General features: G+C 40.1%; 1 protein-coding gene across 4 annotated transcripts in view; it reads left to right on the forward strand.

The window, feature by feature from the left end:
- The window catches only part of LOC121277066 (AP-3 complex subunit sigma-1), a 77,343-nt gene that overhangs the window by 30,454 nt on the left and 30,777 nt on the right, over positions 1-16,112 (forward strand). For 3 of the 4 annotated variants that reach the window (XM_041186000.1, XM_041186004.1, XM_041186002.1), the window contains exon 4: positions 15,954-16,025. The exons of the other annotated variant lie outside the window; for it this stretch is intronic. In XM_041186000.1, the coding sequence (XP_041041934.1) occupies positions 15,954-16,025 (72 nt within the window). The remainder of the gene's footprint in view (positions 1-15,953; positions 16,026-16,112) is intronic. 4 annotated transcript variants of the gene reach the window in all.

Here is a 16,112-nt window from a genome sequence, read left to right on the forward strand (position 1 = left end):
GCAACTAACCACACCTTCCCAAGGGCAATTAGTGTTGGGCAATAAATACTGGCTTTGCCGGTGACACTCAAATCCCATGAATGAAATTTCCAAAAAAAAATTTTTGACCTGTTTCAAGTTTACTGTCGTTCAAGATGAAAGAACCACAAAGGGCCAGATTTTGGTTGAGGAGACAGTATTTGGAAGACTAGTTCATTTTCGAGTTAATTCTGTTTCCAACTGGAACCCAAAAGCTTCTGATTTTGGTGGAGGCACAAGTTTAATTGGGAATGGGCCTGGAGTGATGGCCAATTGGAGGCCAGGGTTGGGGGTAGGACACCAGAGAAACAAGCAATGTTCAGCCTCACTGTCAGCCCTGTTCCTAACAAGCTTTACGTAGTTCTCAATGGCTGCCCGTCCCAGGAAAGAGTTGATACCTGAGAAGGCGAACTCTTCAGGAGCTGCTTAATTATCTAAATGCACCCAATTAATGGTGAGGATGACAAATTTTCCACCCTCACCCCTGCTCTCTTCTCAGCCTTGCGAGAATGGGCAGAGTTGGGAACGGAAGTGAGACATCGTGACGCCTCCCACTGCATCTTTCTGGCTGCCCACCCCCTCACATGAAACTCTGGCCCAAAATGACGGTGAAAGATGCCATTAATGAAAATTGAAAATAATTTTAGCCAGCTAACGTCAGCATTGAATACTCCAAAAACATTCAACATAAGGCTGCCAGAGTGAGAGTAAAGTTTTGCTTCAGCAACATGCCTTAATCTTACAAAGGCACCCTGTTCTGCTTCACTGAATTTCTTTTTCACATCAATGATCCTTAACACCTTTTAACTGCAATTGTAGGCAACTCGTTTATTTTGTTCTACAGTACATGTGCTCCCACTGGGATCTAGGTCAAACCTATCCAAACCATTTCATGTTAGAAACATAGAAAAAATAGAAGCAGGAGTAGGTCATTTGGCCTTTATAGCCTGCTCCACCATTCAACATGATCGTGGCTGATCCTCTACCTCAATGCCATATGCCTGCTCTCTCCCTAAAACCCTTAATGCCTTTAAAGTCTAGAAATCTATCTATTTCTTCTTAAATATATTATGTGACTTGGCCTCCACAGCCCTCTGTGGTAGAGAATTCCACAGGTTCACCACTATCTGAGTGAAGAAGTTTCTCCTCATCTCAGCCCTAAATGGCCTAACCCATATCCTGAGATTGTATCGTATCCTCTCTCCTCATACGACAATCCTGTCACCCCAGGAATCAGTTTGATGAACCTTTGCCGCACTCTCTCTATGGCAAGTATATCCTTTCAAAGGTAAAGAGACCAAAACTGCATATAATACCCAAGTGTGGTCTCACAAGGGCCCTGTATAGCTGCAGTAAGCCATCCTTGCTGCTGTACTCAAGTCCTCTTGCAATGAAGGCAAACATACCATTTGTTGTCTTAACTGCTTGCTGACCCTGCATGCTTGCTTTCAGTGATTGGTACAAGGACACCCAGATCCCTTTGTAAATTAACATTTCCCAATCACCATTTAAATACTACTCTTACCAAAGCGGATAACTTCACACTTATCCACATTATACTGCATCTGCCATGTATTTACCCACTCACTCAACTTGCCTAAACCACCTTGAAGTCTCTCAACATCCTCCACCATTCGCATTCCCACCTTGTTTTGTGTCATCAGCAAACTCGGAAACATTACATTTGGTTCCCTCATCCAAATTATTGATGTATGTTGGACATGTGCAGGGATCATCCCATCAGTGTTGGACTTAATGATCATGAGTCATGGAATGCTACAGCACAGAAATGGGTAATTTGACTACAAGTTTTTGCTGGCATTTTCCACGTGGCTACTTAGTCCAATTTAATTTCTCTAGTTAATTCCTGTATCTATTATCCCTGTTTTGAAGGGCCTATGTAATTCCTTTTTTAAAAAAATTCTGCACCTCAATGACAATTTGCGATAGAGAATTCCACATTCTCCAACCACAGTCAATAATTTATTTCTAATGTCTCCTTTAATACTTTTGTCAATTATCATCATTATCTTGTGCAAGCCCTATCACTGTGCTGAGTGAATGGTTGAATATATTGCTCGGTATAAAACATCTTTGACTTGTTTCAGAAACAGGAAAAGGCCTTTCCTTTAGAATATCCTGGAAGCAACACATCTGAAGTAAATTGATTTAATTGTGGTTACAATTTCAGCAGAGACCAGTAACATTTTAATTTTTTGTTTTGGAGATCCAAAAGATTGAAACCACAACGAGGTTCACTTTTTTTAAACAAAAGAATTTTACTAAAAATCAAAGAGCACGAATATCAAAAACCTTAGCTATGTCCAAGTTATTAAGACCTTCAGCTATCAAGCGATAAACCCTTTTACCCATCCCACAGAATATCAACTGAATTCTGCTTGAAAGAGATGTTCCCTGCAGCCAGCTTGTTCTAACTGCTTGAAATCTATTCCCCACTATAATTAACTTCTTGTTTCACCATCTTATACTATTGTTTATCTGCCAGGTAGCTTTACCACATGATGGAAGCAAGTTGCTTTTCTATTTGAGAGAAACCTAGTTCTTAGAGAGACTGTCACCCCAACATAAATTATAGCTTTTTCCCCAAAGCACTTGGGCCATCACAATTGAGAGGTGGGGGAAAAAAAACCTTGGCTAAATTTTTAAAACCTTTTATGATGAAGATTAGCAAGTATTCTATAGTAGTAATTAAAAAAAAAGTAAAATATTAAAATAGGAGGAAATCTGAAATACTGCAATTCGATAAGTTGCACAGAAGAACCAATAATTGCTTTAAGAATTTGTCTTGATCAATGTTTTATGGCAGATCTGGACTGATGACATTGGCACCTTGTAAATGCAAATCCTCCTTACTCAGTGAAAGCGTTTGGTTTGATATTCACTTTTAGTAAGCTATCTCACTGCGTCATGATATACCAGATGACTCTAATTGTAGCCCTTGTTTAGAGCTCCCTCTGTCTTGGGAACCCACGTACAACACCAGTTCCTGCATGGTGCGAGCTTAAAACAGTACAGAAACATAGTTCTAGCTTTTAACTTGCTGTGAGCTAAATGGTTTTCCAGCCCCTTTTATTTTCGGGTTTCTATTTTTGCTGGGAGTGCTCCTGAGACTGCTTTGTTGTCAGGTTGTCAGGGTCACCAAAAGAAAAACTCATCCATCACTAGCATCATCTCTTTCATGGTTAGGCATCAGAAGGTAAGTTTGTAGCTCTCAAGAGGTGATTTTAACAATTTAAAATTGATTGGCTTGGAAACTGGCCTTTTGAAGGTGGATTTTATTTAATAAGAGACCAATTCTATGAAATAGATTGCACTTCAAAAATGAGCAGTGAAACCACGGAGGCTGCGATGGTGAGGTAAATGTAAGGTATGGAATAGAAATAAAGTTAAAATCAAAGTGGGAAAGAAATACTCATTCTTTCTACAGCGCAATGCTAAGTTGCTGTCCTTGGGTAATTGGGTTATAGTCAGGGATGAGCAGCAGCTGGTGTTCTACACAAGGGGAGGTGAGATTCACTGAATTTAAGTTCCCCAGCTATTGTGGGGTTTGAACTCATGTCTCTGGATCAGTAGTCCAGGCCTCTGGATTACTAATCCAGTAACCACTAGGCTACTGTTCTTGTTTTGAGCCTGAGTTATAGGCAAAACTGCCACTTTCTCAAATCTTGACTCTTACCATAGAATATTCAGCTATTCCATGTTTCCCAAGTTATGCCCACTCTCAAACTCTGCTCCCAGATATTTCAATCTGAAATGAACAGATTGCCCATTGTTCTACAAAGAAAGTTTCTGTGCATTTATGAAAGCATTTTTAGTTCAAAGCTAACCAATAATGTCATATTTAGCACAGTAATATAAAACTATAAGAGGATTTTGTATATTGGGGGTTGCATAACTTGCATCCAAGCCAGTTTTCAAAGGCCAGGTAATTCTAGAGTCTTGGCCAACATTTTCTCTCAACTACCACCACAATTGCTGCTGTGCACAGAACAACGACCAAATTTATTTACACAACTATAGCAACTATATGTGAGGTGCTTTGGATGCTTTAAGATATAATTAAGTGTTATATAAATGCTGCCTTTTCTTTCCAATTGAGTTTGTTACAGCATAACCATGTGCGTCTTGAAAAGGTAAGCAAAAATGGTTGGCCTAGGGATGTGAATTTCATGTAAGTGCCAGCATTCTAAGGATTAATAATGAATTCACCTTTCTTAGGCTGTCAGTAACACCCCATCCCACTCCCCCCCAACAAGAGGTTGTTTACCTGAAAACTGAAATATTTTGAAATAGAATGCCTTGAACTAATGCTTTACCAGAAACAAGTACAAATTAACTTGCATAAAGTTAACATTACTGTCACTAAATGAACAGCACATTTTGCAGTAGTTCATAAAACATTAGAAGTACCGCAATAATTGATTGTGGTAAGTAATTTTTACCACCTAACAAAAAAAAATCAAACCGTTTTCCCGATTTTAATTGGCATAATTTTTGCAGAATCTTTTCTTTTAGGACCATATTTTAGTTTATGTTTGATGCCTTAAATTTAAGTCTTCATTTCTTTCCCCTTTTTATCTTTTTGTGTTTTGTGGCACTTCGAGAGTAAGTAAACAGTCTCTACTTGATATTTTGTCGTGAGCTGAGCCAAAACCAAGAATTCTGTGCATAAATAGCTCTGAGAAAAGGCATGGCAGATCACTGCTGCTGTACTTAAAAAATGTAGGCTTAATGGAAATCAAGCAAGCTGATATTTCTTGATAAACTTGTAGCAGTGACATTTTGATGATTAAATTTGTTGTAGATGGCACAATGACATGGACCTCGCCTACAGCTCTTAGCTGAATGTTAGTGTCACCCAGTGATTGTTCCTAGTTCTCCATGAAATTAAATTAGTCCCAACTAATTTCCAGTATATGCACCATCTGATGATAGGGCAGTAATTGTCATGAAATGCATTGGTTTGGTCTGACATATTTGTAGAGGTTGTAAAAGATGCCGCACAGACGCAGTCATAAATAAGATCTTCAAAGGGGGTATGTGTGTATATGGAATAAATAAATGCGGAAAAGGAAGGCAGAAATGTAGCAGAATGTTAGTGTCACCCAGTGACTGCTGTGACTGCATAACCCATGAGCTCTAAAAGGTGAGAGTAATAACACAAGCTGAATATTTGGTGTCACTCAATCCACTGTTGGAATGATTTGTTTAAAACTATTTAAAAGTATGAGCACTGTTAACTATTGTATTGTGGGGGTGGGGAAACCATCTGTACATGGCCACTTGGGGCCTGGTGTTGTGATATGCCTGGAATTTTGTTGTGGAATGGCAAGCTTCCAGTTGCTCAGGACTGGTTTCTAACATTGAATAATTCCTTGCAACTCTAACTTAGTCTGAGACAAATTATACCATTTGAGATGAAATCTGTTGAACATAAATGTATTACACTTTTCAATCCTATGTTGTGAAACTGATGATAACATCGGCTTCAATCCACAATTATCTCCCCCCACCGCTACAGCCAGATAACTTCACAAGGAACAAAATGCTAATGTACTAATCTGGAAATTTAGTAATCAAAAGTAAAATATTTCTTGATAAACTTGTAGCAGTGACATTTTGATGATTAAATTTGTTGTAGATGGCACAATGACATGGACCTCGCCTACAGCTCTTAGCTGAATGTTAGTGTCACCCAGTGACTGTTCCCAGTTCTCCATGAAATTAAATTAGTATATGTTATTAATTAGCTATTGAATGTGCTTTTAAGAAAATATGATCTTGGAGTTCAGATAATAACAGTACAAAGTTTGTTGTTTAGTGGTTTTCAAACTTCTCTGCTGTCCACACAGTTATACTATAAAGGTTGGAATCTCTATACACCCTCTGTAATAATCTCAATTTGTATGCATTATCGTTCCAGTTGACTTTGCTTTATGATTTGCAGTAATGTAGTTTCACGGTAACTCCAACAAGGGGTGCTATAAGCAAAGAACAGCTGAAGTACGCAATCTCAATAATTTCACTAATGTTGATAGGCACCTGTTTAAAAAATATTTTTGAGATTTTAAAAATAAAATTGTATTATTATCTGAAAAGACAGAATGTGCAAGGCTACAGGGAGAGGAGGGGGGTCGGTGTGGCACTAGATGAATTGCTCCTTCAGAGAGCAGCACAGACACAGTGGACCGAATGGGCTCCTTCTGTGCTGTAACCATTCTGTGATTCTGTAAAATGTTATTAAAATTGTGCCGGGGCAGTGAAATGTGAATCAGCGTTCTTCACAATGTGCTTTGTGGCAGTTTGGTTAAATCTTTGGAGTGATGGAATGGAAGCCAGGTAGCTTCTCATCCAAAAGAGGGGACAAAATCCATGAACACTCGATGACCCTATTATAGAATGTAATTGTCAGAGCAGGCCCTCCGAGGAATATACCAGGTGACATCCTGGGTCATGGGGCAGGATCCAGCCTAAAAGGAAGATGGGCGGCTTTTGGTTTCATTCCACATTAATTGTTTTTTTTTGTGTGAATTTTCACTGAACACTTTTTCCCACAGCATCTGTCATTCATAAAAGTTTATGCTTTTCTAAATACGTATTTGAAGTTTTTTTTTAATTTATTGAACTTTGCATAATGGACTCAAAAGAAAACTTGTGTGCATGGTGTTTTAAGTTTTTGTACTTTCATTTTCTTCCCTTTGCAGTGACCCAGTTCCTTATCTGGTGAATTCCTTTGCGTGCAGTTGGGATTGACAGCCTGCTTGGGGTGATGTGCACTGCTTCATGTCACAGCTGTAACCTGCTGCCAAATATAACCTCCTAATACCATGGATCCTGTCACAAAATCCCATGCTGTTCAGATCCCAAGTTACAAAGTTCATGCATCTGTGACCCAGATCTCTCCAGATCACCGAGAAAATAATTCCATCAAAAAGAAACCACAACAACTTTAAAATAATACACAGTATTCTATGTGTTCCAAATCATATTTGGTGAATTAAAAAAGAGTAATCCCATCTCAAATTGAACTTCAAATGGTCAGAATTTGCATGAGTTTCTAGTACTTTGTATTTTGCCACCTCAGTCACTTACCCATTTGTCTGTGAAATGCTGCCTGCAAGCCTTATTTTGATATAATGTAATAATTACTGGGTAGGTTACTTCAGTTAATTTGCAATGCAGCATTTACTTTGCAGAGCCTGAGCGCCAGCTCCCAGACACTTCTTCCTACCTCCCCCTGGACCATGACCCCCATCACCAAACATCAAGCCATTGTTTCCAGGACTGTCACTGACCTCATCTCTCTGGAGATCTTCCCTCCATAGCCTCCAGTCTCATAGTCTGCCAACCCCAGGCAGCCCACTTCTATCTCCTTCCCAAAATCCACAAGCAGTACTGTCCAGGTAGACCCATCGTGTCAGCCTGCTCCACGGAACTCATTTCTTCCTACCTTGAATCCATTCTCTCTCCTCTTGTCCAGGCTCTTCCCACTTACATCCATGGTTCCTCTGATGCCCCACATCATATTAACAATTTTCAGTTCCCTGGCCCTAACTGCTTCCTCTTCACCATGGATGTCCAATCCCTCTACACCACCCCCACCAGAATGATCTGAGGGCTCTCCGCTTCTTCCTTGAACAGAGGCCCAAACAATCTCCATCCACCTTTGGCTGAAATTGTGTTCTCACTGAATAATTTCTCCTTAAACCTGTCCCACTATCTCCAATTAAAAGATGTGGCTATAGGTACCCGCATGAGCCCCAAAACATCTTTCCTGCATCTACCTTCTCTAGTCCTGTTAGCATTTTATAGGTTTCTATACGATCCCCCCTCATTCTTCTGAACTCCAGCGAATATAACCCTAATTGACTCAATCTCTCCTCATATGTCAGTCCCGCCATCCCAGGAATCAGTCGGGTAAACCTTCGCTGCACTCCCTCTATAGCAAGTACATCCTTCCTCAGATAAGGAGACCAAAACTGCACATAATATTCCAGGTGTGGTCTCACCAAGGCCCTGTACAATTGCAGCAAGACATCCCTGGTCCTGTACTCGAATCTTCTGGCTATGAAGGCCAACATACCATTTGCCTTTACCGCCTGCTGCACCTGCATGCTTGCCTTCAGCGACTGGTGGACAAGGACACCCAGGTCTCGTTGCACATTCCCCTCTCTCAATTTATAGCCATTCAGATAGTAATCTGCCTTCCTGTTTTTGCTACCAAAGTGGATAACCTCTCATTTATCCACATCATGCTGCATCTGCCATGCATTTGCCCACTCACTCAGCTTGTCCAAATCACACTGAAGCATCTCTGCATCCTCCTCACAGCTCACCTTCCCACCCAGCTTTGTGTCATCTGCAAATTTAGAGGTATTACATTTAGTTTCCTCATCTAAATCATTAATTTATATTGTGAATAACTGGGGTCCCAGCACTGATCCCTGCGGTACCCCACTAGTCATTGCCTGCCATTCGGAAAAAGACCCGTTTATTCCTACTCTGTTTCCTGTCTGCCAACCAGTTTTCTATCCATCTCAATAAACTACCCCCAACCCCGTCCCATTCGCTTTAATTTTACATGCCAGTCTCTTATGTGGGACTTTATCGAAAGCCTTCTGAAAACCCAAATAATCCACATCCACTGGCTCCCCCTCATCAACTCTACTAGTTACATCCTCTCAAAATTCCAGTAGATTTGTCAAGCATGATTTCCCTTTCATAAATCCATGCTGACTCTGTCTGACTCTGCCACTGTTTTCCATGTGCTCAACTATTAAATCTTTTATAATGGACTCTAGAATTTTCTCCACTACCGATGTCAGGCTGACTGGTCTATAATTCCCTGTTTTCTCTCTGCCTCCCTTTTTAAATAGTGGGGTTACGTTAGCTACCCTCCAATCTGTAGGAATTGTTCCAGAGTCTATAGAATCTGGGAAGATGACCACCAATGCATCCACTATTTCTCAGGCCACTTCCTTAAGTACTCTGGGATGTAGATTTCCAGGCTCCGAGAACTTATCGGCCTTCAATTCCATCAATTTCCCCAACACCATTTCCCTACTAATACCAATTTCTTTCAGTTCCTCCCTCTCACTAAACCCTGTGTTCCCCAACATTTCTGGTATGTTATTTGTGTCCTCCTTTATGAAGACAGAACCAAAGTATGTATTTAGCTGGTCAGCTATTTCTTTGTTCCCCATTATAAATTCCCCTGTTTCTGACCGTAAGGGACCTACATTTGTCTTCACTAATCTTTTTCTCTTTACATACCTATAGAAACGTTTACAGTCAGTTTTTATGTTCCTTGCAAGCTTACTCTTGTTCTCTATTTTCTCCTTCTTAATCAATCCCTTGGTCCTCCTTTGCTGAATTCTAAACTGCTCCCAATCCTCAGGTCTCTTGTTTTTTCTGACCAATTTGTATGCCTCTTCCTTGCATCTAATACTATCTCTAATTTCCCTTGTAAGCAATGTTTTGGTCACGTTTCGCGTTTTGCTTTTGCGCCAGACAGGAATAAAAAATTGTTGCAGTTCACCTATGCGCTCTTTGAGTGTTTGCCATTGCCTATCCACCATCATCCCTTTAAGTCAAGTTTCCCAATCCATCACAGCCAACTGACGCCTCATATATATATTTCTGTGTCAGTTTCTAGTAGTGAAGTCAATAACTGATAATGAGCTATTTGAAAATAGCTCAGAGTATAAAATACAATGCTCTGGAACAGCCTTTCCAGTTGATTTCTCCAGCTTTGATATAGATTCATAATGGGTGTTGGTATGGGTTGCCATTGCTGTGCCTGTTAGCACTAGAAGCCCTCGCTAATTTTACTATATTTCAGTTTTACTAAATTTTAGGTGAAAATGCAATAAAAAGTATGAACTTGCAACACTAAATTCAGAAAGGTGAAAGGTGCATTTTGTACTCTTACACCACTTGCTGGGACATGTGTACAGAAATTGAGATATGATTTAAGGGCAAACTAATTTTAAAGGTAATCTGTTTGAGGCTACTTGAATTGGAGTGAAGAGAAGTAAAGGCCAGTTTACATGTGGCATTGATTAGCAGCCTTCCAAATGTGTTTTTAATAATTTGATATAAGCAGGAGTTGGATATATGAGTTTTCTGCACAAGCATTTGCCTAGCATAAATGACCATGAGTCGTTAGTCACAAGTCTCATTCCTGTATTGGTTTATTATTGGATAGTGCCATCACTCCATTCCATCACCTTGGTAGCATCCATAACAGAAAGGTTTGATGACATTTTGCATTTAGATGCATTCAAAAATGATCAGAAATCATTATCCATCAAAAGATGTAATTTGGAATGAGACTTTCATTAGCTATCAGTGCTCATTGCCATCTTTTGACATCAAATGTGATCAGAAACGATCATTGGCATCAAAAACGCTCATTAGGCCTCCCCCACCCCTCCAGCGACACTCACCAATTCCCTCTCCCCTCAGCCACCACTCACTCTCACCATCCAACCCCACATAGCCTCTCCACACCAGGATTTCTCCACTTTGCCTAGATGTGGGACAGCCTCCAGCACCACTCCATCCCAGGCCCCAAATTGCAGCCCCATTGCCTCGATCTCAGCCGCAGGCCATGGACCTGCCTTCAGCCCCAGGCCACGGACCAGTCAGTGGCAGTGACGCACACGGGAGGCAGCACCACAAAGACGCAGCACAGGAAGGCACACTGCAGGCTGCACATGAGCTACTGGTGATATGGTCTCTGCATATTTCGATCTCAAAGTTAGTTAAAAGCAGGTGGCTTTGGCTTAAACTTTGCATAGCTGTAAATCAGGAAATGGGAAAGAGGAACTCTGGGAAAATTATAATCACCAGGGAAGTGGTATTGAGCAAATTGTTGGGGCTGTGGGCTGACAAATCCCCAGGTCCAGATAGACCTCACCCTAAGTCTTGAAAGAAGTGGCTAGTGAGATAGTTGATGCACTGATTTTAATTTTCTGAAACTCCCTAAATTTAGGGAAGGTTCCATTGGATTGGAAAATAGCAAATATAACTCCTTTATTCCAAAAAGGAGGAAGACAGAAAGCAGGAAACTATAGGCCAATTAGTGTAACATCTGTCATAGGGAAAATGTTAGAAGCTATTATTAAAGATGTTATAGCAGGGCACTTAGAAAAATTCAAGGCTATCAGGCAGAGTCAACATGGTTTGGTAAAAGGGAAATCATGTTTAACCAATTTATTGGAGTTCTTGAAGGAGCTATGTGCTGTTGGTAAATGGGAACTGGTGGATGTACTGTACTTAGATATCCAGAAGGCATTTGAAAAAGTGCCACATCAAAGGTTATTGCAGAAAATAAAAGCTCATGGTATAAGGGGATAACACATTGGCATGATAGAAAATTAGCTAGTTAACAGGAATCAGAAATTTGGCATAAATGGGTCATTTTCAGTTTGGCAGGATATGACAAGTGGTGTGCCACAGGGATCAGTGCTGGGGCCTCAACTTTTTACAATTTATATAAATGACTTGGATGAAGGGACCCGAGGAATGGTAACTAAATTTTCTGATGGCACAAAAGACAGGTAGGAAAGTAAATTGTGAAAAGGACATAAGGAGGCTACCAAGTGACATAGGTTAAGTGAGTGGACAAAGATCTGGCAAATGGAGTATAAGGTGGGCAAATGTGAAATTGTTTATTTTGGCAGGAAGAATAAAAAAAGCTTCTTATCTAAATAGTGAGAGATTGCAAAGCTCTGAGATTCAGGGGGATCTGGGTGTCCTAGTGCATGAATCACAGTAGGTTAGTATGCAGATACAGCAAGTAATTAAGAAAGCTAATAGAATGTTATCATTTATTGTGAGGGGAATTGATTACAAACGTAGGGAGGTTGTGCTTCAGTTATATAGGGCATTGGTGAGATCTCATCTGGAGTATTGTGTTCAGCACTGGTTTCCTTATTTAAAGAAAGATGTAAATGCATTAGAAGCAGTTCAGAGAAGGTTTCTAGACTAATGCCAGGAATGGTTGGGTTGAATTATTAGGAAAGGCTGGACAGGTTAGGTTTGTATCCATTGGAATTTAGAAGAGTAAGAGGCGACTTAATTGAAACCTTTAAGATCCTTAGGGGTCTTGACAGGGTGGATGTGGAGGGGATGTTTCCTCTTATGGTAGAATCTAGAACCAGCGGTCACTGTTTAAAAATAAGGGGTCGCACATTTAAGACAGATGAGAATTCTTTTTTCGGAGGGTTGAGAATCTTTGGAATTCTCTTTATTGAAATGTGATGGAAGTAGAGTCTTTGAATATTTTTAAGACAGAGCTAGATAGAGTTTTGATTAACAAGGGGGTGAAAGGTTATCAGAGGTAGGCAGGAATGTGGGGTTGAGGTTACATTCAGATCAGCCATGGTCTTATTGAATGATGGAGTAGGCTTGAGGGGCTGAGTGGCCTACTCCTAATTCATATGTTTGTATGTATATGTAGCAATGCGTGCATTGATGCACATGTTTCTGAGATGTCATATGCCAGAAATCTTCTCTATTGAGCTTTGACAGTGAAGAAGTGCATTGGGGACCAAAATAAATACATTCTTGGTGTCTATTGTGACTATGCTCTGGAGAAGTTGAAACTTCTTCCATTCAAGTATGTGTCCCAGATTGTTGCTGACAATCCTTGGTGAATTGGACAAGAGGCTTCTGTGTCAGAAAATAAAGCACTCACAAGTTCTCTGGGTCACAGCTGCTATAGTGTATTGCAGGATTGTCATGAAGAGATTAATGTCTATAGTATTATTGGAAATTAATTTTTAAAGTAGAGTTTAGTGGTGTCTGTGTCTATGTTTGTATGTGTGTGTGCCTTAATTGGATTAAAGCCAGCTACCTGGGTTTGCATAGTTTGAGATGTGAATTAAATAAACAACAAGGAAGTTATAAGGTAAAGTGTACATTTACATATGTTGAATAAAGCATTCCAGAGTGGAAGTAAAATATTTCCCCCAGCGGGGAGACACTAAGCAATATGTTTATATTACTAATAAAATTAGTGGGATGAAAATATTATTGTTAGAAGATGTGACTTTGGAAACCTAGTAATACAATGGGAAATTTACATTCAAAGGAAAAGCCAGGTATAAAGAGAAAGGAGTTTGTATGTGTAAGGGAGAGGCATTTAAGATCTAACCAGCCTGCACGCCCTCAACTGTGTCTGCAAGGAACCTCATTTTGAATATGTAAGATCAAATATGCTTTGCCTGGCGTCTTTTAAAATCTGAATTTTACCGTTGCCTTAATGGGGGTATAACTGACAGTCAGATTCATTAGGGGTATCTTGTAGTTATAGTAGTAATTTTGTAGGCATATGTATGTGCTTACAATTTTTCTTGTATTAATAAATGTTTAATTTAGTTTTATAAAAAAACCTCAAGACTCGGTGGTCCTCCATCTTGAAACATACAAATTGCAAAAATGGATTTTGATAGTTGTTTCAAATTTCCCCTCCAGGATTTGAGCAGCTCAGTCTTTTACCGTCAGCTGTGTCATAATAAGGATCCAGAAATGTAAAATTCAATGCAATCCTCACTTTTATTGCTTCAGTTAAAGCAGTCTGATTGGTTGACCATGTGTCCAGATCTGATGTAGAAGACTATATCTTAATGGCCCAGATTTTCCTTTCCCAAAAGAAGTGAGCGCTGGGACATTTTCTGCCATTAGTTTCACAGTGGCACAGCGATCTTGCTTGTGCCAAATCTGGAAATTGCAGTGTGCCTCAATGGACTCTGAATAGTGCAATCTACACAATGCATGCATAATGTATTACATCAGTTGGGATTTAGGAAAATCCATGACACGATATTGATTTCAGCTTATGTCTGCAACTTAGTGAAATTGACTGTCATGATCTCTAGAATTGAGGCTTTTTCCTGATAAACAAGCTCAGATTGCTTCTGACCACTTTGAAGGTAATTAAATGATAAATGTTTGTAAATGTTGCTTGTGTTCTGTGTGATTCCATTTGATGTCAATTGATGACTAATGATGTCAGTTGATTGCTACTTGGGTTGTCAAATGTTGGCTAAATGATCACTGTTGAGTACAGATGATCACAACTGAGCACAATTATGCCTATTGAACGCAGATGATAACATTTTCTGGTAGGGTTTGCTGAGATCATCAGCCCGTAGGACAATGGTTACACAAAGCCTTGATTGTTTCAGTTCCTTACCACCACCATTCGTGCCCACCCAGCCTTTTTTTATTTTGCACTAAAGTTAGATTTTGTTTTTACGGATTATTGAAAATAAAATCATTGTACAAAGTTCTCTCATTTTACTTTTCACATGCAACGTTGCAGAAAACTATATTTTTCAGGATGTGTTGGGCTGTGAAAAAGATGACATAGTATTTTTAAAGGTGAATATATCTTGAGCACTCAACCCAACATAGCTTAATGTGAAAACTAGGAAAATGAAATTTATTTTTCTTTGTCATCCAACTCACAAGATGGAAATCAAAATTGAAGCCTGAATCGGGGGAACAAACACTTCATAGGTTTTAGTCATACCTAGCACAAAGAAAGATGGTGGAGGCCAATCATCTTGGTCCCAGGACATTGCTGCAAGAGTTCCTCGGGCATAACCATCTCAGTTGCTTCATCAATGTCCTACCCTCCATCATAAGGTTAGAAGTGGACTTGTTTGCTGATAATGGCACAGCGTACAATGCCACTTGCAGTAACTCGGATATTGAAGCATTCTGTGCTTGCCTCCAGCATGACTCAGGCAACAATCAAGCTTGAGCTGGTAAGTAACATTTGCACCAGGCAATGACCATCTCCCCTTGACATTCAATGGCATTGCCATCGCTGGATCCCTCACTATCAACATCCTGAATATTGACAGAAACTGGACTGGACCAGTCATATAAATACTGTGGCAACAAGAGCAGGGGCGAGGCTGGGAATTCTGCAGCAAGTAACTTATCTCCTGACTCCCTAAAGCCTGTCCACCATTTGCAAGGCAAAAGTCAGGAGTGCGATGGAATAAATCGCCACTTGTCTGGATGAATGCAACTCCAGCAACACTTATGAAGCTCAACACCATCCAGGATAAAGCAGCTTGCTGAATTGGCACCACATCCACCACCATAAACATTCACTCCCTCCATCAAAGTGGCAGCAGTGTGCATCATCCACCAGAAGCACTGCAACAACTCACCAGGTCTCCTTCAACAGCATCTTCCAAACCCATGACTCCCACCAGCTAGAAAGACAAGGGTGGCAGATGCTTGGAAAAGTGAGCACCTGCCAGTTCCACTCCGAGCTGCACAGCACCCTGACTCAGCCACATCACCGTTCCTTCACTGTCACTGGGTGAAAAATTCAGAACCATCTTCCTAACAGCACTGTGAGTGTACCTACGCTGCATGGGCTGCAGCGGTTGAAGAAGGTGACGGCTACACCACCACCTTCTCAAGGGCAGTTATGGATGGGCAACAAATGCTGGCCTAGGCAGCAATGCTCAGGCCCCAAGAACAGATAAAACAAAATCAGCATCAAATCTCCATGTGCTAGAGACACAGCTGAGAACAGTGTGTAATATAACCCTTTCCCTAGTACTTTAACTGGTAAGAATTTTTTTGAAATTTCATTCATAAATTTTAAACAGGAGACTCCTAAATATTTATTTTAAATCCCACTTGCATATTCACCATATGAATTATTTTGACCATGGCTCCTGGATAGTTTCTCAAGTTCTCCCACTCCCCAGTCAGCTGCTGTTCATAAATACTTTATAAAAAATAAAACACCATTAGATTATTTACCTAAATTGAAATCCAGTTTTGTGCTTTATCTGCTAGCTTTGCAAATAAAAGGAAATTACTTTTCAGCTACTAACTTCAAAACTTTTAAAAAAAATTCTTATTTCTTTTGACAGGTTTTTGTGGAAACATTAGACAAATGTTTTGAGAACGTCTGTGAGCTGGATTTAATTTTCCACGTAGACAAGGTAGTATTTGTTGACAATTCACGTTAATCGGTATACTTGCTATTGTCAATCAGTGAAAAGTTGACCACTGAAGTTAAACACTGCTGG

The sequence above is a fragment of the Carcharodon carcharias genome, chromosome 4, assembly GCF_017639515.1.
Source record: "Carcharodon carcharias isolate sCarCar2 chromosome 4, sCarCar2.pri, whole genome shotgun sequence".
Lineage (NCBI taxonomy): Eukaryota > Metazoa > Chordata > Chondrichthyes > Lamniformes > Lamnidae > Carcharodon > Carcharodon carcharias.